The sequence below is a fragment of the Microcaecilia unicolor genome, chromosome 3 (assembly GCF_901765095.1).
Source record: "Microcaecilia unicolor chromosome 3, aMicUni1.1, whole genome shotgun sequence".
NCBI lineage: Eukaryota > Metazoa > Chordata > Amphibia > Gymnophiona > Siphonopidae > Microcaecilia > Microcaecilia unicolor.
The window spans coordinates 226,236,748-226,260,678 of record NC_044033.1 but is presented as its reverse complement, the minus strand read 5'-3'; the positions used below and the strand labels follow the sequence as shown (position 1 = coordinate 226,260,678).

Genomic DNA, 23,931 nt, shown 5'->3' with positions numbered 1-23,931 from the left:
TCTCCTATTTGTTTTAAATGTGTGTAACCTCATGGTGTGTCCCCTACCTTTGTACTTCCTGAAAAACAATTAATTTACATTTGTAAGTTCCAGACCACTCAGGATTTTGTACAACTTTATCATATCTCCCCTCAGCCATCTCTTTTCCAAACTGAGGAGCCCCAACCTCCCCAACCTTTCCTCATGTGAGAGTCATTCCACCACTTAATCATGTTGGTCGCAGTTCTCTCTATTTTTTCTAATTCTGCTATATCTTTTTTGAGATGCAGCAACCAGAATTATGCGCAATACTCAAGGTGCAGTTGCACCATGGAGTGATACAGAGGCATTATGATTTCTTTGTTTTATTCTCTATTCCTTTCCTAATAATTCTGTTTGCTTTTTTGGTTGCTGCAGCACACTAAGCAGAGGATTTAAGTGTACTGTCCACGATAACACCCAGATCCTTTTCCTGGGCAGTGACTCCCGTATAGCTGTAATTTGGGTCATTGTTCCCTATGTGCTTCAATTTGTATGGATCCACATTAAATTTCATCTGTCATTTAGATGCCATCTTCCAGTCTTGCATGGTCCTTCTACAGTTTCTCACAATCCGCATGACAGGATTCCTAGAATCCAAGATAAACACTTGGAAGGTTATCCAGTTTGTAAGAAGAAGAGTATATTGGTTATTCTCACTCCCCTGCCTCAAGACCCTTGTAATTAGTGTAAACGGTTATATTACATGCCTCAGCAATCAGACCCATATTCTCCACTGCTAATTAATGTCTTTCCATTTGTTTTTAATATAATTTGCAGATCACTTTGAAATCATCGGCCCTGATCAGCCAGTGGTTGCTGTTCTGGGTGAAGATGCCAAGTTATCCTGCCACCTCTCCCCAGTCCTCAGTGCTGAGCACATGGATGTGAGGTGGTTCCGTTCCAGATTCGACTCAGTCGTGCACCTGTATAAGAATGGGAAGGATCAGAATGAGCGTCAGATCCCAGAATACAGAGGCAGGACAGAGCTGATCAGAAATTACATTTCATGTGGCATTGTGTCACTGAGGATACAGAATATTGGGCTTGATGATGAAGGAAGTTACACGTGTTTCTTTCAATCTGATATGTCCTATGGAGATACAACATTGGAGCTGAAAGTAGCCCGTAAGTGGAAGATTTCATTCTCTTCTGACTTTCTGTCTTGTCTGTGTTCAGTGTAAGATTGACTAAAAGACATAAGTAGCTTTTATGGCTACACTGCCATAATGCGGATACACTGCAGGACTCGCTGATATTACACATATATTGTTAAGGAAAGAGGCAGAGAAGTGATAGGAGAGATTAAGTGTGGCTAGTGAGCTCAGACACAAGGGCAGACAGGTACAAAAAACACTGAACAGGACCCTGATCAGGAGTCAGATCTAGACATATTACAGGCTGAAAGTAGGGGACAGTGGCGTAATGTGGGGCAACTGGGGCCTGGGCCCCCGTAGATTTGGCCCTGGACCCCCCTGCCACCAACCCTCCCCCGCCATCATTGGCTACCTTTGCTGGCGGGGGACACCAACCCCCACCAGCCGAGATCCTCTTCTTCCGGCACAAGGGAGGCTTTGTTCTGTTTCTGTGAGTCTGACGTCCTGCACATATGGCCGCTGGCTGATCTGCAAGGCTTCATTCTGTTTCTGTGAGTCTGACGTCCTGCACGTTGTACAGAACGAAGCCTTGCAGATCAGCCAGGGGCCGCATTGCTGGCTGGTCTGCAAGGCTTCGTTCTGTTTCTGTGAGTCTGACGTCCTGCATGTACAACGTGCAGGACGTCAGACTCACAGAAACAGAACGAAGCCTTGCGCCGGAAGAAGAGGACCTCAGCTGGTGGGGGTTGGGGTCCCCCGCCATCAAAGGAAGACGACGGCGGGGGAGGGTTGGCGGTAGGAGGGGGGTCGAGAGGGTCGTCGGGGGGGGTCAAAGTTGTTGGTGGCGGTGGCAGCGGGGGGGAAGTCGGCGGGGGCTAAAATGTGCCCCCTCACCTTGGGCTCTGGACCCCCCCTCCTGCCGAAGTCTGGCTACGCCCCTAGTAGGGGATAAAATGTATCTTATGTATCTTCCCTTAAGGTACTGGGAGAGATCCTTTAAGAGGATGGGATAGGGCAGAAACGACTCAACCATGTGGACGCCCCCTCACAATTACGCACTATGGCAATTTACTGTATAATTATAAAATAGGGTATAGGCACTATACTGCCCTGTATGCGAATAAGTAAACACTTACACACATGGATGGCAATATTCTACAAATTTACATGTGCAATGAGTATGTAACTTTTAGCACCCTGTTAGAGAATGAGGTAGGAGGAGGCTTTATTGCAAAGGACACCACACTACTGTATTGTGGATGCACTGCAGGACTCAAGTTTCAAGTTTTTATTTATTTATTGCATTTGTATCCCACATTTTCCCACCTCTTTGCAGGCTCAATGTGGCCACTTATTGTTACATTGAGATATTGAGTAACATATTGGAAGTTTACAGCAAGCAGATATTATAAAAGTAGTTACTTATTGTTATTGTTAAATGGAGATTTAGAGTGATATAGTAGAAGTATAAAGCAGGCAGATATTATAAAAATAGATCTGAGTAAAGGCGTGGGAGATGTGTATATTTATATTTGTTATTCTATGTGGTATGCCTTTTTAAAAAGATGGGTCTTATTAGAGGTTTACTATCCCGCCTATCAGATTAGGTGTCTAGGCGGCGTAAAGGCTAAAACCAAAAAATGAGCTAACATGCATGTACGGACAATACAAGACACAAGAGGAAAGAGGGTAGAACTATAATATCTTAATGGGAAAGAAGGAAGGGGGCATTAAAACTCACTGTCAGTCAGACTCATCCTCCGCAGCAGAGGAATGGGGAGTGTATATAGAGGATTTTGGAGAATGCATCTAGGAATAGGAAGGTCTTAAGCTTCTTTTTGAAACTTTGAAGGGAAGTGTGGTGACAAAGTTTCTGTGGAAGCCTGTTCCAGTGTTCTGGGCCCTGCACAGAGAAAATAGCTTTCCTAGTATGTTTGTGTACAATAACGCAAAAAGATGGTATTACTAGAAAATTCTGAGTGGATGATTGGAGTAGTCTCTTGCTGGTGTATGGAACCAGTAGCCAGGAAAGATATATTGGTTCTCCAGTTTGGTGGGTCTTGTAGACCAGCAGCAGAATTTTAAATATAATGAGGTGGGGCAATGGGAGCCAGTGGGCGGCTTTAAGGAGTGGGGTCACGTGATCAAATTTCTTTTTTCCAGTTATTGGTTTTATAGCTGTGTTTTGGATTATCTGTAAGTGTCTAGTGTCTGTAGCTCTGAGACCTAGGTATAATGAATTGCAATAGTCTAGTCTGCTAATCACAAAGGAGTGTATAAGGATGTTAATGATTTGCGGATCAAGGAGTGGACGAATGGATCTAATCTGTTTGAGTCTATAGAAGCAGTTCTTGATGTGTGAAATCTGTTTACAGAATGTAAGAGATTCGTCTAGGTAAACACCCAAGTATTTTAGTGGATTGCACTTGCAGAGTTTATGCAGAGTTAAGGAGAATGGGATGTGTGAGTATACCATTTGCAAAGTTGGAAAAGAGAAGAAAAATTGATTTTCTAGGATTAAGTATAAGCTTATTGTGGGACAACCACTCGATTATTTGTACAAGCTTATGATTTAGTGATTGAATCATGTGAGTATCTGTTGAGTCAATATGATGTAGAAATTGTATATCATCTGCATATACAGTACGAATGCTATGAAATCTAGGGATTGAGCGAGTGTTAGTAATGGGGCTAAAAAAATATTGAACAAGGTCAGAGAAAGGATTGATCCTTGTGGAACACCAGAATTGAGAGTAAATGGCTTTGATTTCTGGTCTTTGACATAAGATTGTATACAAGCGGTTGGAGAGGAATGATTTGAACTGGTTGAGTGCTTGGTCTCGAATCCCTATTTGAAAAAGCCCATCTAACAACAGATTGTGATCTACCAAATCGAATGCTGCTGAGAAGTCGAGCGAGAGTAGGTTAGTTGATTTATTGTGATCTAATTGACAGCGAATGTGAGTTGTGATGTCTAGCAGGGCAGTTTTGGTACTATGATGTTTTCTAAATCCTGTCTGATTTGGATGAAGAGTTTTAGTTTTTTAAAGGAAATCTTGAAGCTGTGTGTGAATGGTGGTTTTTTGCAATTTTTATAAGAAAAGGAAGGTTTGCTATGGGGCGATAATTCCCCTTGTCCAAGAGAGGCTTGGATGGGTCTTTTAGCTTAGGCCTTAGGATAGCTTATGTTCATGACTCCGGGACTGTACCTGAAGAAAGGGAAGAAGTAATCATTTGTGAGATGTAAGGGCCTAGCTCCTGGGCAGAGTTTTTTAATGAAAGTGGAAGAGAGAGGGTCTTGAGGGGCAATAGTGGCTTTCATTCCTTTCATTATGGTGTCTAGCTGAGATTTGGATGGGGTATGAAATGCATTGAGTAGGCTGAGTGATAGATGAGGTTGTGAAGTAGGGCTATGTGATATAGTTGATAATGTATGGGTGAAGGCGCTACGATGAACAGCGATTTTATCTTTGAAATAGTCCACAAGATCTTGGCTGGAGGGGAGTGTAGAGGGATGAGATGCAGTTAATGATTTCAGGGTTTGATAAAGTATAGCTGTGTTTGGTGCTTTAGCTATCTTAGAAGAGTAAGGAAAGAGACAGAGAAGTGATAAGATTAAGGCCCCCAATGCTCTCGAGTCGCAATTAAATGCTGCAGTTGCTGTTGAATTTACCAATTTCTAAACAGCGACCAATGATAAAAGAAAATTGCATGCAAATGAGATGCATGGAAAATCTGCAAGTGGCTTGGTAGGGAAAGCGCTTAGCACATGTGCAGAACAGTCTCTCTGTAAGACTCCATGTTCTGTGCTTACCCAGGAATCATTTTGTCCCACTGCTCCTTTCCCCTGCAGTGCTCAGTTTAGTTGCTTTCCCTATGGTTCCCTCTCCCCGGTCAATTTTGCTGGTGTGCTTGGGCATCTCCTCCTTGTTTAAGCCCCCCAGCTGATATCATAGGAGCTTTCCCCACCCGATAGACCAGTGATGGCGAACCTTTCAGAGACCGAGTGCACAAACAGCAACCCAAAATCTAATTATTTATCACAGGTGCTGGTACTCATTATGGGCGGGGTCATCACATATGACCCCACCCTTATGATAGCCACAACCCTTACACCAGCCATGGCGCATATAAACAGACATCATTGAAACTATTATACTAGTATAGGAGAAAAAAAATAACATGATTTTTTTTCATTATAAGAGTGGAGGAGTGGCCTAGTGGTTAGGGTGGTGGACTTTGATCCTGGGGAACTGAGGAACTGAGTTCGATTCCCACTTCAGGCACAGGTAGCTCCTTGTGACTCTGGGCAAGTCACTTAACCCTCCATTGCCCCATGTAAGCCGCATTGAGCCTGCCATGAGTGGGAAAGCGCGGGGTACAAATGTAACAAAAATAAATAAATAAATAAATTTCTGTAAGCTGTTACAGCTCCAGTATACCCAGTGCAAAATAAGACAGCAGATGTAAATTCTCAAATTGGACATATTCCAAACACTAAAATGAAAATAAAATGATTTTTTCTACCTTTGTTGTCTGGTGATTTTGTTTTTCTATCCATATTGGTCCTAGCAGGGGCGTATCTGCGTGGGGCCTCAGGGGCCTGGGCCCCCGCAGATTTCGCCCTGGCCCCCCCTACCGCTGCCAACCCTCCCCCTCCGTTGCTCGCCTACCTTCGCTGGCGGGGGACCCCAACCCCCGCCAGCCGAGGTCCGCGTCCTCCTGCCGCTGCCGGCTGCCTTTGGTCCTTTCATTTTTCCATTGAAGCTGGCGCCGCCGCCGCCGAAAAAGTTTCTTTTGAATCTGACGTCGCTGCACGTTGTACGTGCAGGACGTCAGACTCAGAAATTGTTTCTGAGTCTGACGTCCTGCACGTACAACGTGCAGCGACGTCAGATTCAAAAGAAACTTTTTCGTCGGCGGCGGCGCCAGCTTCAATGGAAAAATGAAAGGACCAAAGGCAGCCGGCAGCGGCAGGAGGACGCGGACCTCGGCTGGCGGGGGTTGGGGTCCCCCGCCAGCGAAGGTAGGCGAGCAACGGAGGGGGAGGGTTGGCAATGGCAGCGGCTGGGGGTGTTGGATTATTTGTAGTAAATAATTAGCAGATTTTATACACACAGCTTCAGCTTTAGAAATGTTAATTTCTTTCTTCATCTCTCTCTCATTCACCCCAGAATAATTCACTGCTGAGTCACTTTAAAGTTGAAGTAACAAAACATCTGTTTACTCACAGTTTGTAGTTAGATTATAATCAGACAGGCTTATATATACATAATACTATACATTTGTATTATCAGCTCTTTCCATGTGCTTAGATGGTAATGGATGCTCACACCACCATAGATCCTCTCAGGTTAGGAGAGATCATGAGCTCCATGTGCTGTGCCTAACCCCCACAGGAAGTTGCATAGCTGTGTGACCTCTCTAAGTAATTCACATCAGAGGTCACAGAGTAATCACAGAGAAATAATAGGTGACAGGCAATGCATGTAAAATACAATACATTCCAACAAACCCCTTCTCATGCATAACTGTCATGCAATTATTTATTCATACAAAGTCCAAGCTTTATACGCAGATTCACAAAATGTTCTCTGGGTAATGGTTTGGTCATGATGTCAGCTGTCATCTCACTGGTGTGACAATAGTGTAGACTGATGACCCCTTCTTTCGCCAACTCTCGCACGTTGTGGTATTTCGTTGCGATGTGCTTGGTGCGTGACTGAACCTTGTCATTCTGTGACAGTCGGATGCAGCTCTGATTATCTTCCATTATCTGGATTGGTCTCTGTTCAGCTATTCCAAAATCCAGCAAAAGTTTTTCAATCCACATCAGTTCTCTGCACGCTTCTGATACGGCCACATATTCAGCTTCTGTAGAAGACAGACTCACAATACTTTGTTTATGACTGGCCCATGAAATTTGTACATTTCCATACATAAACACATATCCACTTGTGGATTTATAATCAGAATGATCCCCTACCCAATCTGAATCACAGTAACATATTAGTTTTGGATTACTATTGGCTGAAATCTTTAATTTACAATCAATGGTACCTTTTAAATACCTTACCATCCTTTTAACTGCAGTCCAATCTGATTTGGTAGGTGAGCTGACCCTTCTGCTCAAAATTCCTACTGCATTTGCTATATCAGCCCTGTATGTGGTAGTTAGATATAAAAGCTTACCTATGGCTGATCTATATTGGATGTTATCTGGTAAAGGTTCTCTTACTGTTTCATCCTTCAGAAAATCAGTGATCATGGGAGTGCTTACAACTTGGGCATCTTGCATACCTAAACTTTCAATAAGCTCATTTATTTTCTGCTTCTGGCTTAGAAGATAAGAACCATCATTTTGTTTCTCAATTTCTATACCAAGATAGTATGACACATTACCAAGTTCTTTTATCTCAACATTCAGGTTTAAATATTTTACAATGTCCTTGTACTCTTGCTCACTTTCGCTTGCAATGAGCAGATCATCAACAAAAGCTAAAATGTATGCATATTGTCCATTTCTGCACCTAGTGTACAAACATTTATCTGCTTCACCTTGCTTAAATCCTAAGTTTGTCAATATTTCATGCAATTTGTCATTCCAACATTTTGCACTTTGCTTTAATCCATAAAGACCTTTGTTTAATTTACACACTAGCTGTCTTTGTTTTGTATTTATGAAACCTGTTGGCTGTTCCATGTACAAGTCTTCAGTTATATCTCCATGAAGAAATGCTGTTTTTACATCAATGTGGTTGACTTGCATGCCTTTTGAGACTGCAATGCTCAGAAGTGTTCTTATTGTCGTGTGTTTCACTACAGGTGCAAACACTTCATCAAAATCTTCTCCATATTTTTGAAGATATCCCTTTGCGACTAATCTGGCTTTATACCTTTCCACTTTTCCTTGTGCATTCCTTTTTAACTTGAATACCCATTTGCATCCTATAGCTTTCTTGCCAGGAGGTAATTTTGTAAGAATCCAAGTATTATTTTTATCCAATGCATCAATTTCTTCTTGTGCAGCTTTACGCCATTCAGCAGCTTCTTCTGCTGGCATTTTCTCAATCTCATCCCATGTTAAGGGCTCTTGAGCTTCTGCTGACTTTGTTAGGTAAGACAGTCTTGGGGGTGGAACACCTTTGTTTTCCCTGGATGAGCGTCTGACAACAGGTTGGTCTGACCTTTCCGCATCCTCTAAATCTGAGAGTCCTTCTCCAATTGATTCCCCTTCTCCAACTGTACTGTCTTCTTCAATGATCCTTTCTGTGTCTGCTTCCTCTGCCTGTTCCTCGTTAGATACAGATGAGTTGCTTTCAGACATCTGCCTTGGTATGGCATTTATATACACTGGCATGTCTATTATGGTTCTAGTTTCATATTCTGGATGATAAGGCTCATCTGGGATAATCCAGCCTTTATCAACCCTTTTGTTTTCATCAAAATATGTAACATGTCTTATGCCAACAATGCCAGTTTTCAGATTCAAAATTCTATATCCTTTGTGTCCTGGAGCATAGCCAACTAAAATGCCCCTTTCTGTTGTGGAATCCAGCTTATGCCTTCTTTGCTTTGGTACATGAGCATATGCTGTACTTCCAAATGTTCTTATGTGTGACAGGTTTGGCTTCCTACCATGCCATGTCTCATGTGGTGTGCGCTCAGCGCCTTTAGTTGGCATTCTGTTTTGTAGGTACACTGCTGTGAGAATGGCTTCCCCCCATAGTCTTTTAGGGAGATTGCTATCTGACAGCATACATCTGGTCATTTCCACAAGTGACCTAAATTTTCTCTCTGCAACAGAATTTTGCTCTGGTGTATAAGCTACTGTTGTGATATGCTGAATGCCTTCTTGTTCTAGAAATGTGCGCATGCTTTGTGAAGTGAACTCACCACCATTGTCGGTCTGAAGAACCTTTGGTTTTCTTTCAAATTTATTGCTCACCATGGCTACGTATTTCTTCAGCATGTCTGTGACTTGACTTTTTTCTTTCAGCAAATAGGCCACACAATATCTAGAGAAATCATCCAAGAATATTAGCACAAATCTGTTATTTCCCAATGATGGGATATTAAACGGTCCACATAAGTCACTGTGTATTAAGTCCAGCACTTTATTACTCCTATTTCCTGTGCATGCAGGAAATGAGGGTCTCACACCTTTTTGAGTAACACAGTCTATGCATTTCTCCATTTTACCAGCATCTGCACTTATCTGAATGCCAGTGGCTAGTTGCCCACTGCGAAGATCCTGGATCACCTTAAAATCACGATGTCCCAGGCGGCGGTGCCAGATTTCCAGACTACATTTACCATCATTCTTCCTTACTTGCGCCAGATGTGAGGCTTCACCTGAAATGCTCAGTTTATAAACATCATTATGCATAAAAGCTTCAGCATACACTTCATCATTTTTAGAGATTGTGCACTTACTGTTTTCAAAATGAATCACAAATCCCTTCTTATCTAATGTAGATACACTAAGCATATTGCAAACTGCTTGGGGAATATACAAGACATCACTTACAGGAATTTCTTTAACTTCATTAGACACTTTGCATTTCAAGAATCCAATACCTCTTGCTTGGATCTTAGCAGTCCCTGCGTTTGCAGTTTTAAGAATACCTTCTTCTGGACACATTTCCTGAAAGAAATCCTTACAATTGGTTAAATGGCATGTGCTCCCCGAATCCAAAATCCAAGTACTTTCATTTGAATTATTATTTACCATAGTCAAAGATTTTTCTGCCATTAGAAAGCCCTTTTGTTTATTATTGTCCTTCATACATTTCCTGGTTTGAAAATTCTTTAGTTCCATTGGCTTAGGTGAGCTAGAGGGAGTGTTTTGTGTTTCCTTACACCATTTAGATACATGTCCCTCCTTTCCACATGAATAGCAAATCAGCTTGCCCTTGGGTGGAGTTTTCCCATAGCTCCGCCTTCCTCTGTTCTTTGCCAAGAAATTTGTTTCATTTCTCTCTGACTTGCTTTGAGAACACATCTCCTCAGAATCATTTATTATGCATTCCTGCCTTAGTTTAGATGTTGCCTGTTCAAAAGATTGCCCTTCAATGGCTTCATTTACAGACCTAAAAACATCAAACTTCTTTGATAGTGAGGTAAAAAGAAATGCTCTTTTCAATGCATCACACATGGGAATTCCAGAAAGTTCTAACTTTTGAAATGAAGACATAAGATGCATAATGTGATCATTACATTTACTTTTATCCCTTAATTTGGTTTCATTCAACTCTGCTAACCAAATTGGTTGCTGCTTTGCATATGTAGTTGCATACATAGTTCTCAGTTTATATAAAATGTCCTTTGGTGTATCTTTTCCCTCCACTAATATGGCTTGTTTCTCTGAGAGAGCTTCCAAAAACATGCACTTCACATAATAGTTTGCATTGTCCCATTCAGCCATATTTTCAGCTGTTCTGTTTTGGTCTAAGCATATATTTAATCCTTTTGCTCGAAGGAGACATATGAATCTTAATTCCCATTGCTGATAATTAAATTCAGTTAATTTAGGCACCTTTAGAGAGTAGAAAAATGGTGAATTTCTTCCCTCAGCCATTTTCTTAGCCTTCTGTCTGCTGTGTGGGGGGGAGAGAGAGACAGACTGAATCTTTCTGTTAAAACTTAAGAGAAAAATGTGGCTTTTTTACTGCCTGGTAATATTTCTCTTCTTTTTCAATTCCTGGCCCTGGGCCCATAACCCTTTTGTTGGATTATTTGTAGTAAATAATTAGCAGATTTTATACACACAGCTTCAGCTTTAGAAATGTTAATTTCTTTCTTCATCTCTCTCTCATTCACCCCAGAATAATTCACTGCTGAGTCACTTTAAAGTTGAAGTAACAAAACATCTGTTTACTCACAGTTTGTAGTTAGATTATAATCAGACAGGCTTATATATACATAATACTATACATTTGTATTATCAGCTCTTTCCATGTGCTTAGATGGTAATGGATGCTCACACCACCATAGATCCTCTCAGGTTAGGAGAGATCATGAGCTCCATGTGCTGTGCCTAACCCCCACAGGAAGTTGCATAGCTGTGTGACCTCTCTAAGTAATTCACATCAGAGGTCACAGAGTAATCACAGAGAAATAATAGGTGACAGGCAATGCATGTAAAATACAATACATTCCAACAGGGGGGAGGGGGATCGGCAATGGCGGCGGCGGCGGCGGCGGCGGGGGGGGGGGCTATAATGTGCCCCCTCACTCTGGCCCTGGCCCCCCCTACCGCCGCAGGTCAGATATGCCCCTGGGTCCTAGTCTCTGATTTCTGCTGCTCTCTATCTGTTAACTCCGTTTCCAGGGCTTCCTTTCCATTTATTTCTTTACTTTCCTCCTTTCTTCTTCATTTCTTGCCCTCCTCGCCCCCCTGCCCTCTCCTCCATCCACCCATGTCCAGCCACCCTCCTCTCCCCCTGCCCTCCCCTCCAGCCACCCATGTCCAGCCACCCTCCTCTCCCCTCCCTCCCACCCAGCACCAAGCACCAGGCCTCCCACCCACCCAGTACCAGGCATCCGTCCCTCCCTCCCTCCCACCCTGCATCAGGCATTCCTCCCTCCCAGCATCAGGCATCACTCCCTCCCACCCAGCACCAGGCATCCGTCCCTCCCTCCCTCCCACCCAGCATCAGGCATCCCTCCCTCCCAGCATCAGGCTTCACTCCCTCCCTCCCACCCAGCACCAGGCATCCCACCCAGCACCAGGCCTCCCACCCACCCAGCACCAGGCATCCGTCCCTCCCTCCCTCCCAGCATCAGGCATCATTCCCTCCCTCCCACCCAGCACCAGGCATCCCACCCAGCACCAGGCATCCGTCCCTCCCTCCCTCCCACCCAGCATCAGGCATTCCTCCCTCCCAGCATCTAGAGGATGTAGTCCAACTGTCCACCAGCTTTCGGAATTCTCTTCAGTGGTGGATGATTCGATCCAATTTGACCATGGGGTGACCATTAAAAGTTCCTCAACCAGGGAAAGTGCTGACGACGGATGAATCTCTCCTGGGGTGGGGAGCTCATGTAGATGGATGGGCTCCACACTCAGGGAGCCTGGTCCTTTCAGGAAAAAGGTCTGCAGATCAACCTCCTGGAATTAAGAGTGAACTGTAATGCTCTAAAGGCTTTCAGAGATCGGCTGTCCAACCAAGTAATCTTAATTCAGACAACAATCAGGTTGCCATGTACTACACCATCAAGCAAGGGGGCACTGGATCTCACCCTCTGTGTCAGGAAGCCGTCCAGATGTGGCTTTGGGCACGCCGTCACAGCATGTTTCTCCAAGCCACTTATCTGGCAGGCGTAAACAACAGTCTGGCCAACAGGCTGAGCAGGATAATGCAACCTCACTAGTGGTCACTGAACATGGCTTAGTCCGCAAGATCTTCTGAGCGTGGGGCACCCCCTCGGTGGATCTTTTTGCCACTCACATCAATCACAAGGTCCCTCAGTTCTGTTCCAGGCTTCAGGCCCACAACAGACTAGCGTCAGATGCCTTTCTCCTACATTGGGGGGCAGGCCTTCTGTATGCGTCCTCCCATACCTCTAGTAGGGAAGACTTTGCTGAAAAGCGAGACTGCGGAACCATGATCCTGATTGCACCCTTCTGGCCTCGTCAGATCTGGTTCCCACTTCTTCTGGAGTTGTCCTCCGAAGAATCGTGGAGATTGGACTGTTTTCCAACCCTCATCACTCAGAACGAGGGGTCGCTTCTACATCCCAACCTCCAGTCTCTGGCTCTCACGGCCTGGATGTTGAGAGCTTAGAATTCACCTCCTTGGGTCTTTCAGAGGGTGTCTCCCGAGTCTTGCTTGCTTTCAGAAAAGATTCCATGAAGAAGTCTTATTTTTTCAAATGGATGAGGTTTGCCTTCTGGTGTGACACAAGGCCCTAGATCCCCTTTCTTGTCCTACACGGACCCTGCTTGAATACCTCCTACACTTATCAGAGTCTGGCATCAAAACCAACTCACTAAGGGTTCATCTTAGTGCGATTAGTTCCTATCATCGTCGTGTAGAGGGTAAACCTATCTCTGGACAGCCTTTAGTTGTTCGCTTCATGATGTTGTCTATTCAACATCCTTAATTTTGTAGCTTGTTTTAATATATTTAGATATTCATATATTAATGAGATGGAGTCAGTAGTCCAGCAGCAAGAGGGGTGCTACCCAGTCTTTTGCAATGAGTGTCAGATGTATGATTATCTTCCGCTTGGTGTGAAGTCATATGTGTGTGCCCAGTGCAAAGAACTCCTAGCTCTCAGAGAGAAGGTCCGTTCTCTCTAGGCTAGAGTTCAAGACTTGGTAGAGATGAGGAAGAAAGAACAGTACATAGATGAGACCTACAGGGATGTGGTAGAGAGGTCCCACCTCCAGCCGGGTACTCCTGTACCTGGGACCTGCCCACCAGAGAATGTACTATCCTCTCGCACCGAGGATATGTCTCCGATTACAGCCCACAGGGGAAAAGTTAGGACCGCTATTATAGTTGGCGACTCAATCATTAGGCATGTAGATAGCTGGGTGGCTGGTGGACGTGAGGATCGCCTGGTGACTTGCCTGCCTGGTGCGAAGGTGGCGGACCTTACACGCCACCTAGACAAGATCTTAGATAGTGCTGGGGAGGAGCTGGCCGTCTTGGTACATGTGGGTACCAATGACGTAGGAAAATGTAGGAGAGAGGTTCTGGAAGCTAAATTTAGGCTTTTAGGAAGGAAGCTCAAATCCAGATCCTCTAGGGTAGCATTTTCTGAAATACCCTGTTTCCCCGAAAGTAAGACATCCCCCAAAAATAAGACCTAGTAGAGGTTTTCCTGAATTGGTAGATATAAGGCCTCCCCCGAAAGTAAGACCTAGCAAATTTTTGTTTGAAAGCAGGGCTGCCGAGAGCCGGACAAGGCTGCCCCCGGGCCACCCCCCCCACCCAAGGTCGCCAGGCCCCCCCTCCACCCACCCTCCGTCGCTCCCGGAACTAACCAAAAACGCCTCCTTTCACCTTCGCAGCAAGCAGCAGCAGGGCAGACCTCTCCTTCCTTCCGTGCCCCGCCCTCGAGGATGTTACGTCAGGCGAGGGCGGGACACGGAAGGAAGGAGTGGCCTGCCCTGCTGCTGCTTGCTGCGAAGGTGAAAGGAGGCGTTAAAGGTTAGTTCCGGGAGCGACGGAGGCGCGGGCAGGCCAACCCCGATCCAACCCCGAAAAATAAGTCAGCCCCTGAAAATAAGACCTAGCGCATTTTTGGAGGCAAAAATTAATATAAGACAGTGTCTTATTTTCGGGGAAACACGGTACTACCTGTTCCACGCGCAGGGCCCAACCGACAGGCAGAGATCCGGAGTCTCAATGCGTGGATGAGACGATGGTGTGGAGAGGAGGGTTTTGGATTTATCAGGAACTGGTCAGCATTCTGGGGAAGGGAGAGCCTATTCCGATCTGATGGGCTTCACCATAACCAGGGTGGGACCAGGCTGCTGGTGTCAACTTTTAAAAAGGAAATAGAGCAGCTTTTAAACTAGAAATGGGGGGAAGGCCGACAGTCGCTCAAAAGCGCATGGCTCGGGAGAAGGTATCTTCTGAGGATATCACCCAGATAGGGAAAAAAGGGGTACTTGTGAGTAAGGATAACAAAGAAATTATAGAGGATCAGATAGCCTTAAATAAAATTAACGATGACCAGACAGAAGACAACATATTAATAATGCCATGTATTAAACGTAATAAAATACGGAACAACACGCATACATTGAAATGTCTATACGCAAATTCCAGGAGCCTGAGGCATAAGATGGGATAGTTGGAGTACATTGCACACAATGAAAAACTGGATATTATAGGCATCTCTGAGACCTGGTGGAAGGAAGATAACCAATGGGACACAGTCATACAGGGCTACAAATTATATCGTAACGATAGGATGGATAGGATTGGCGGAGGGGGTAGCACTGTATGTAAATGAGACAAAACACCTATTGGAATCCTTGTGGATTGAAATTCCACGTGAAAAGGGGAAAAGGACGGTGATAGGAGTGTACTACCGTCCGCCTGGCCAACACGAGCAGACAGACGCAGCAATGACAAGGGAAATTAGGGAAGTGAATAAAAAGGGCAATGTAATATTAATGGGTGACTTCAATTATCTGGATATAGACTGGGTGACTGAAACATCGGTACACGCAAGGGAGGTGAAATTTCTTGATGAAATCAAGGACGGCTTCATGGAACAGCTGGTTCAGGAGCCGACAAGAGAAGGAAAAATACTAGACTTAATCATTAGTGGAGCTCATGATCTGGTGCAGGGGGTAACGGTGCAAGGGCCGCTTAATAACAGTGATCATAATATGATCGGTTTTGATATTGGCTGCGAAGTAAGTGAACTCAGGAAATCAAATACACTAGCGTTTAACTTTAGAAAAGGAGATTACGATAAAATGAGAAGAACGGTGAAAAAAACACTGAAGGGAGCAGCTGAAAGGGTAAAAAACTTGAATCAGGCATGGATGCTGTTCAAAAACACCATCCTAGAAGTACAGGACAAATATATTCCGTGTATTAGAAAAAGAGGAAAAAAGACCAAACGTCAGCCGGCATGGCTAAATGGTAAGGTAAAGGAAGCTATTAGAGCCAAAAAACAATCCTTCAGAAAATAGAGAAGGGAACAGACTGAAGATAATAAGATAAAACATAAGGAATGTCAAACCGAATGCAATAAGGAGATAAGGAGGGCTAAGAAGGACTTTGAAAAAAAGTTAGCGTTAGAAGCAAAAACACATAGCCAAAATTTTTTTTAAGTATATTAAAAGCAGGAAGCTGGGTAAAGAATTGGTAGGGCCACTGGACGACGGTGGTGTTAAAGGGGCGATCAGGGAAGACAAAGCCGTAGTGGAGAAATTTAATGAATTCTTTGCTTCGGTCTTCACCGAGGAGGATTTTGGAGGGATACTTATGCCAGAAAAGGTATTTGAAACGGACGAGTCAGAAAGACTAAATGATTTCACTGTAAACTTGGAGGATGTAATGGGGCAGTTCTGCAAACTGAAAAGTAGTAAATCATCAGGACCAGATGGTATTCATCCTAGAGTATTAATAGAGCTGAAAAATGAACTTCTGGAGCTACTGTTAGTAATATGCAATTTATCCCCAAAAACAGGTGTGGTACCGGAAGATTGGAGGGTGGCCAATGTAACGCCGATTTTTAAAAAGGGTTCCAGAGGCGATCCGGGAAATTATAGACCGATGAGTCTGACGTCGGTGCCGGGGAAAATGGTGGAGGCTATTAAGAATAAAATTACAGAGCACATACAAAAACATGGGCTACTGAGACAAAGTCAGCACGGTTTTAGTGAAGGGAAGTCTTGCCTCACAAACCTACTGCATTTTTTCAAGGGGGTGAACAAACATGTATATCTAGATTTTCAGAAGGCGTTTGACAAAAGTGCCGCATGAAAGACTCCAAAGGAAACTGGAGAGTCATGGGATCGGAGGCAGTGTATTATTATGGATTAAGAGCTGGTTAAAAGATAGGAAGCAGAGAGTAGGGTTGAATGGCCATTATTCTCGATGGAGAAGGGTAGTTAGTGGGGTCCCTCAGGGGTCTGTGCTGGGACCACTGCTTTTTAACATATTTATAAATGACCTCGAGATGGGAGTAACTAGTGAGGTCGTCTCGTCGCGGGAGGAGTGTGAAAACTTACAAGAAGACCTCGTGAGACTGGGGGATTGGGCGTCCAAATGGCAGATGAAGTTCAACGTTGACAAGTGCAAAGTGATGCATGTGGGAAGGAGGAACCTGAATTACAGCTATGTTATGCAGGGTTCCGCGTTAGGAGTTACTGACCAAGAAAGGGATCTGGGAGTCATCGTGGATAGGACCTTGAAATCTTCAGCTCAATGTGCTGCGGCGGCTAAGAAGGCGAACAGAATGTTGAGTATTATTAGAAAAGGGATGGAAAACAAGCATGAGGATGTTATAATGCCGTTATATCGTTCCATGGTGCGACCGAACCTGGAGTATTGTATTCAGTTCTGGTCGCCTCATCTCAAAAAAGATATAAAGGAATTGGAGAAGGTGCAGAGAAGGGCGACGAAAATGATAAAAGGGATGGGACGACTACCCTATGAGGAGAGGTTAAGATGGCTAGGACTCTTTAGCCTGGAGAAAAGCGCTGAGAGGGAAGCAACGCGAGAGGAGACAAACCTGCCTGTGTGCCTGCCTCAGTGAGCACTGCTGCGCTGCCTTCACTTCCGGTTTGCCGCAACTTGGAGAGGGGAGGTCAGGGAAGGGAGGCGACATGCTGGACATGGAGGGGTGGGGAGGGCAGGGGAGGGGAGAGAAAATTGCTGGACAGGGGAGAGAGGAGAATCGCGATTTTGGAGTGCAGGAGCAGGAACGGAAGGGAGCGGGCAAGTGAGCCGGACCTGAGGAAAAAGGTGCCGGTACACCGTACCGGCACCCAAAAAGCACTGACTTTATATCAAGTTTCATCACAACAGAATAGTCCTCCGCACGCACCCTAAGTTCCTGCCAAAGGTGGTGTCGGAGTTCCATCTGAACCAGTCAATTGTCTTGCCAACGTTTTTCCCCCGTCCTCATACCCGCCCTGGCAAAAGCAGTTTGCACACCTTGGACTTTTACGTGGAGCGGACGAAGCCCTTTAGACAGTCCGCCCAGTTGTTTGTTTCTTTTGATCCCAACATAAGGGGAGTCACCATTGGAAAATGCACAATCTCAAATTGGCTAGCAGATTACATTTCCTTCACTTACGCCCAAGTTGGGCTGACTCTGGAGGGCCATGTTACGGCTCACAATGTTAGAGCCATGGCTGTGTTAGTGGCTCACTTAAAGTCAGCCTTCATTGAGGAGATTTGCAAGGCTGCAACGTAGTCATCAGTCCAGACATTCATATCTCACTACTGCCTTCAGCAGGATACCCGACGTGACAGGACTTTTCTTAAAGCTGATTTTTCTTACATTGGTTTCAAAACTTAACATTCACTTATGAATTTTGATTTGCAAGGATAAATTTTACATTCACTGGGAGATTTACTGTAAGGTTCCTGCCTGTATTTTTCTGTTGTGTCCACATGCTACATGCTTTTCAACTCTGTCCTGCAGTTGCAGCACCTTTTGTCCTAATAATGTTGCAGGAATTACCACTATTGTTAGCAGAATCTGTGGTACTTCAGGAGTCAAACAGCACACACCAGAATGAGGAAGAAATCTTCTTTATTTGCCAGCAAACAAAGTAGAACATCAGCACTAAGTCTCTTCTTCTCTTTCTCAGCTCTCTGGATCTCTTGGCTTCTGTCTCAGCTCCTTCTCTTCTTCTTAGCTCTCTCCTTCTTCTTCTGACGTAAGCTGCCTCTGCTCCCAGTTATATAGGGTCTTACTCCTCTCTAGCCCCCCCTTCTCACCAGATGGTAAAGAATAGATTGATTACCCTGTCTGAACCAATCACCTCTACACATATATTCAAAAATATCAGTTACATAGGTTTGATATTTCCTGAACTGACCTATGACCTGGGGCCTCTCACACTAGACATTGTGGCTCCCATCTCTTGTCATTTTATTATGATTAAATTCTCAGCTAACTTCATAACTCAGGTTCATTGAGGGGCTAAGGGGCCAGTCTTACATTTACCTATAATTAATCAAGACTTTTCCTGACCTCTTTCACCTATTAGCTTCATACATAGAACTCGCTAGGACTGTGGATAATTCAAACCAGATAATGACCTTTTCAACTGCAATCTTACTTGAAAAGTCAGTCAAAGATGTAACACTGAATTAAAAAGATATTCTACATAGAATTATTAATTACACAGAATAAAACATATTCTAAAATAAACAGAAATCAGAATTCCTTATAAGACCAAATCTAAATACTTATAATAGTATCTATATCTACTCTATCTCTTTCTAACCAGCATTAGACTAATCCTTTTAAAACTACAGTATCCCTGGCTCATAATGGTATCCATATGTGGTAAACTAATACCTTTGAACTAACATTAACCCCAAAAAGGGACAGTGAAAGTTCCATTTCTCTCTGATCTTTCTAACCTTTAGCCCAGCAAAAGCTAGACTTCTTGAGTAATTAAAAACATATGGCATTCCTTCACTTGCAGAACTTAAAAGTTAGAATTAACAAATATGATTTTTCTCTGCCCATGGCTGCCTCAATAATGCTAGGAAACATCTGTCTCCTGTTTTATTTAATGTGTTTAATTCATTAATCTCTGTGTCACTCTACCTTCGTAGCTGGTATTCTACAGAAACTGCCTCACAGGCCCAGTAAATCTAGAGGAATGTTTAGATCAAGAAGAAGTTAACATATTTTGTGTACCCTGCAACTTGAAATGTTTTGTACTACTACTACTACTTAACATTTCTAGAGTGCTACTAGGGTTACGCAGCGCTGTACAGTTTAACAAAGAAGGACAGTCCCTGCTCAAAGGAGCTTATAATCTAAAGGACGAAATGTCAAGTTGGGGCAGTCTAGATTTCCTGAATAGAGGTAAAGTGGTTAGGTGCCGAAGGCGACATTGAAGAGGTGGGCTTTGAGTAAGGATTTGAAGATGGGCAGGGAGGGGTCCTGGCGTATGGGCTCAGGGAGTTTATTCCAAGCATGGGGTGAGGCGAGGCAGAAAGGGCGGAGCCTGGAGTTGGCGGTGGTGGAGAAGGGTACTGAAAGGAGGGATTTGTCTTGAGAGCGGAGGTTACGGGTAGGAACGTAAGGGGAGATGAGGGTAGAGAGGTAAGGAGGGGCTGCAGATCGAGTGCATTTGTAGGTTAGTAGGAGAAGCTTGAACTGTATGCGGTACCTAATCGGAAGTTGTACTGCCCCAGAACAAGGTCAGCACCTAGTGTGCCCCAATTGGTTGGTTTAAATTCCCTTCTCTTTAAATTTAATTATAAGACATACTTGTTTACTGCAATATTAAATATGTTTAATTATCATGATAGTATTATGCCTATGTATGTTCTGTACCCTAGGTAACTGCCATTTCATAGCCCTACTTACCTTAATGTGCTTTTAGATTATGCTGTTGTTTAGTTTTTTTTTATGTGCTTTGCTTGACACTTATTTGCCTTCTATTTCACTGCATAAGAGATAACTTGTCACTATTATTTGCACACTTTCCCACTTTGTTTTATATTATTTTACACAATATATACTAGCAGAGAGGAGAGACAGAGGAGATATGATTTAGACTTTAAATACATTAAAGAAATTACTGAGCAAACGAGCTTTTCCCAAATGACTAAAAGCTCTAGAACTAGAGAACAAGATATAAAGCTACAGGGAGATAAGTCAAAAGCAACATCAAGAAATATTTTGTCGTAGAAAGGGTAATGGATGCCTGGAATGCCTTCCTGAAAGAGATGGTCTAAGGAAAAATGATGACGAAATTCAAAAAAGAGTGGGATAAACAGAGAAACATAGAAAATGATGACAGGTAAAGACCATATGGCCTATCCAGTCTGCTCATCCATACTATCCATTAACTCTTCTTCTTCCTTAGAGACTCTATTAAGGGCATTTTCGATATGACATCTAAGTCTGACTTTGAACATTTTTTAAAAATCTTTATTTATGCTTTTAATTACAATTCACAAGGATTACCTTGTTCTTAGAAATACAGGTAGAAAAAGAAAATGAAGAAATTACAAACATTCTCATTTATATCAGTTTACAGCGCTTTCGTAAAACAAAAAGAAAAACAATTATTGATTTGGAATGTTTTTTACACATGATTATAATAACCTTCCTTAGACCTCAGTAAGAGCTGGGGAGAAAAGAGTTAGAGAAGTAATGTAAGAATTTAATCAAATTAAATTAAGGAAAAGGCTGCCTATCCAGAGTCTATTTTATTTCACTTTTTTCAATTCCAAAAACACTTTGAGTTGTTCCAGTGAAAAGAAAGTATACTTTGTTTGACCCAGTTTTACCACACATTTGCATGGGTACGCCAAAAAAAAAAAAGGTAGCACCAATATCTGTAGTCATTTGTTTCAAAGCAAGAAACTGTTTCCTTTTTTGTTGAGTTGATTTAGTGACGTCTGGGTAAATCCAAACCTTAGAACCATAGAATTGAGCTTTAAGGTTTTTAAAATATAGTCTTCAAATGGTATTATAATCTTGCTCAAATACCATTGCTGCAATCACAGTAGCTCTGTGTACTATTATATCTGAGGATTGTTCCAGGATGTCCAAGATATTTTGTAAGTCAGGAGTGTCTTTTTCAGGGCCTTGCGCTCCATATCTAGATTTAGGAATGAAGTAAATTTTATTTAGTGGGGGTATTGCTTCCGCAGGAATATGTAAAATGTCTACCAAATATTTTCGAAAAGTGTCTATCAGAGTTTCCCCAGCTAGTATAGGAAAATTCAAGAGACGGAGGTTAAGGCGCCTGTTAAAATTCTCAATTTGTTCAATCTTATGTCGAATATCTAAAGAGTCTTTAGAAACCACATTTTTAAAGTCATTTAGAATATCAACGTAAGGGGAGATGAGGGTAGAAAGGTAGTAAGGGGCGGCAGACTGAGTGCATTTGTAGGTAAGAAGGAGAAGCTTGAATAGAATGCGGTATCTGATTGGAAGCCAGTGAAGTGACCTGAGGAGAGGGGTGATATGAGTATATTGGTTCTGGTGGAATATAAGACGTGCGGCAGAGTTCTGAACAGATTGAAGGGGGGATAGATGACTAAGTGGGAGGCCGGTGAGGAGTAAGTTGCAGTAGTCAAGGCGAGAGATAATAAGAGCATGGACGAGAGTTCGGGTGGTGTGTTCAGAGAGGAAAGGGCAAATTTTGCTGATGTTAAAGAGGAAGAAGCGACAGGTCTTGGCTATCTGCTGGATATGTGCAGAGAAGGAGAGGGAGGAGTCAAAGATGACTCCGAGGTTGCGGGCAGATGAGACGGGGAGGATGAGGGTGTTATCAACTGAGATAGAAAGTGGAGGAAGAGGAGAAGTGGGTTTTGGTGGAAAGACGATGAGCTCGGTCTTGGACATGTTCAGTTTCAGGTGGCGGTTGGACATCCAGGCAGCAATGTCGAATAAGCAGGCTGATACCTTTGCCTGGGTCTCCGCGGTGATGTCTGGCGTGGAGAGATACAGCTGGGTGTCATCAGCATAGAGATGATACTGGAAACCATGAGATGAGATCAGGGAGCCCAGGGAGGAGGTGTAGATTGAGAAGAGAAGGGGTCCAAGGACCGATCCCTGGGGAACACCAACAGATAGGGGGATGGGGTGGAGGAAGATCCATAAGACTGGACTCTGAAGGTGCGGTGGGAGAGATAGGAGGAGAACCAGGAGAGGACAGTGCCCTGGAACCCAAATGAGGACAGTGTGGCAAGAAGTAAGTCATGATTGACAGTGTCAAAAGCGGCGGATAGATCGAGGAGGATGAGGATGTAGTAGTGACCTCTGGATTTGGCAAGGAACAGGTCATTACAGACTTTAGAGAGTGCTGTTTCTGTCGAGTGTAGAGGGCGAAAACCGGATTGAAGTGGATCGAGGATGGCATAAGAGGAGAGAAAATCTAGGCAGCGGCTGTGAACGGCACACTCAAGTATTTTGGAGAGGAAGGGTAGGAGAGAGATGGGGTGGTAGTTGGAGGGACAGGTAGGGTCAAGTGATGGTTTTTTGAGGAGAGGTGTGACTACGGCGTGCTTGAAGGTGTCAGGGACAGTTGAAGTAGAGAGAGAGAGGTTGAGGATATGACAGATGGAGGGGGTGACAGTATGAGAGATGATGTTAAGTAGGTTGGTGGGGATGGGATCAGAAGAGCAGGTGGTGCATTTCGAGGAGGAAAGAAGGCGAGCGGTTTCCTCCTCGGTGATGACAGGAAAGGAGGAGAAAGAGGCCTGGGTTGGTTGGTTGAGGGCGAGGGTTGAAGGGTGAAGAGGAGATGACTTGGTAGTGAACTCAAGGTTGATCTTTTGCACCTTGTCGCGGAAGTAATCAGCCAGTGATTGAGGAGAGGGGGGTGGGGTGGGAGCGGAGGGCACTTTGAGGAGGGAGTTAAGGGTGGCGAAGAGACGACGGGGGTTGGAGCTGAGAGAGTTGGTCAATTGGGTGTAATAGTCCTGTTTGGCAAGGAATAGGGAGGAGCGGAAGGAGGATAGCATGAATTTGTAGTGAAGGAAGTCTGAATGGGTGCGAGATTTCCTCCAGAGGCATTCAGCAGATCGGGCGCAGGAGCGAAGGTAGTGGATGCAAGGGGTCAGCCAGGGCTGGGGATTAGCACGCTTAGTGGGACGGGAGGTGGATGGTGCGAGAGTGTCCAGAGCAGAGGAGAGAGTGGCATTGTAAGCGGAGACAGCCTTGTCGACAGACTCGGAGGACATGATGGAGGGGAGGAGATTAGAAATACTAGAAGATAGGGCGGGAGGGTCAATAGCCTGGAGATTCCTGGAGGTAGTGGTTAAAGTTGGACGGGGCTGAGGGGGGGGATGAAGAAGTGTGAAGGTGATTAGGTGATGATCGGAGAGAGGAAGAACTGAAGCGTGGAAATTAGAGGGAGAGCCGGAGGAGGAGAGGACGAGGACGAGCTCTTTAATAAATAAATATATAGATATATATATCATCTACATCTTTTATTTTTTAATTTAGTATGCCTTTTAACATATTTGGTTTACGTGTTTTATATATTTTTATATATGATTCTGTATTTTACAAGATATGTTTATCAAATCTTTTTTTATTATAGACTCTTGAAGCAGGCACAACTGTCCTGAAACGCGGTGCCGTGTCTTTGGTGTTTGGGGAAGTGATCATTACCATAAAGTGG

General features: G+C 43.9%; 2 protein-coding genes across 4 annotated transcripts in view; both read left to right on the top strand.

The window, feature by feature from the left end:
• Nucleotides 1–23,931, top strand: part of LOC115466338 (butyrophilin subfamily 1 member A1-like) — a 1,244,786-nt gene that overhangs the window by 371,309 nt on the left and 849,546 nt on the right. The window lies entirely within an intron of this gene.
• The window catches only part of LOC115466339 (butyrophilin subfamily 1 member A1-like), a 384,019-nt gene that overhangs the window by 20,479 nt on the left and 339,609 nt on the right, over nucleotides 1–23,931 (top strand). For all 3 annotated transcript variants that reach the window (XM_030197519.1, XM_030197521.1, XM_030197520.1), the window contains exon 4: nucleotides 799–1,146. In XM_030197519.1, the coding sequence (XP_030053379.1) occupies nucleotides 799–1,146 (348 nt within the window). The remainder of the gene's footprint in view (nucleotides 1–798; nucleotides 1,147–23,931) is intronic.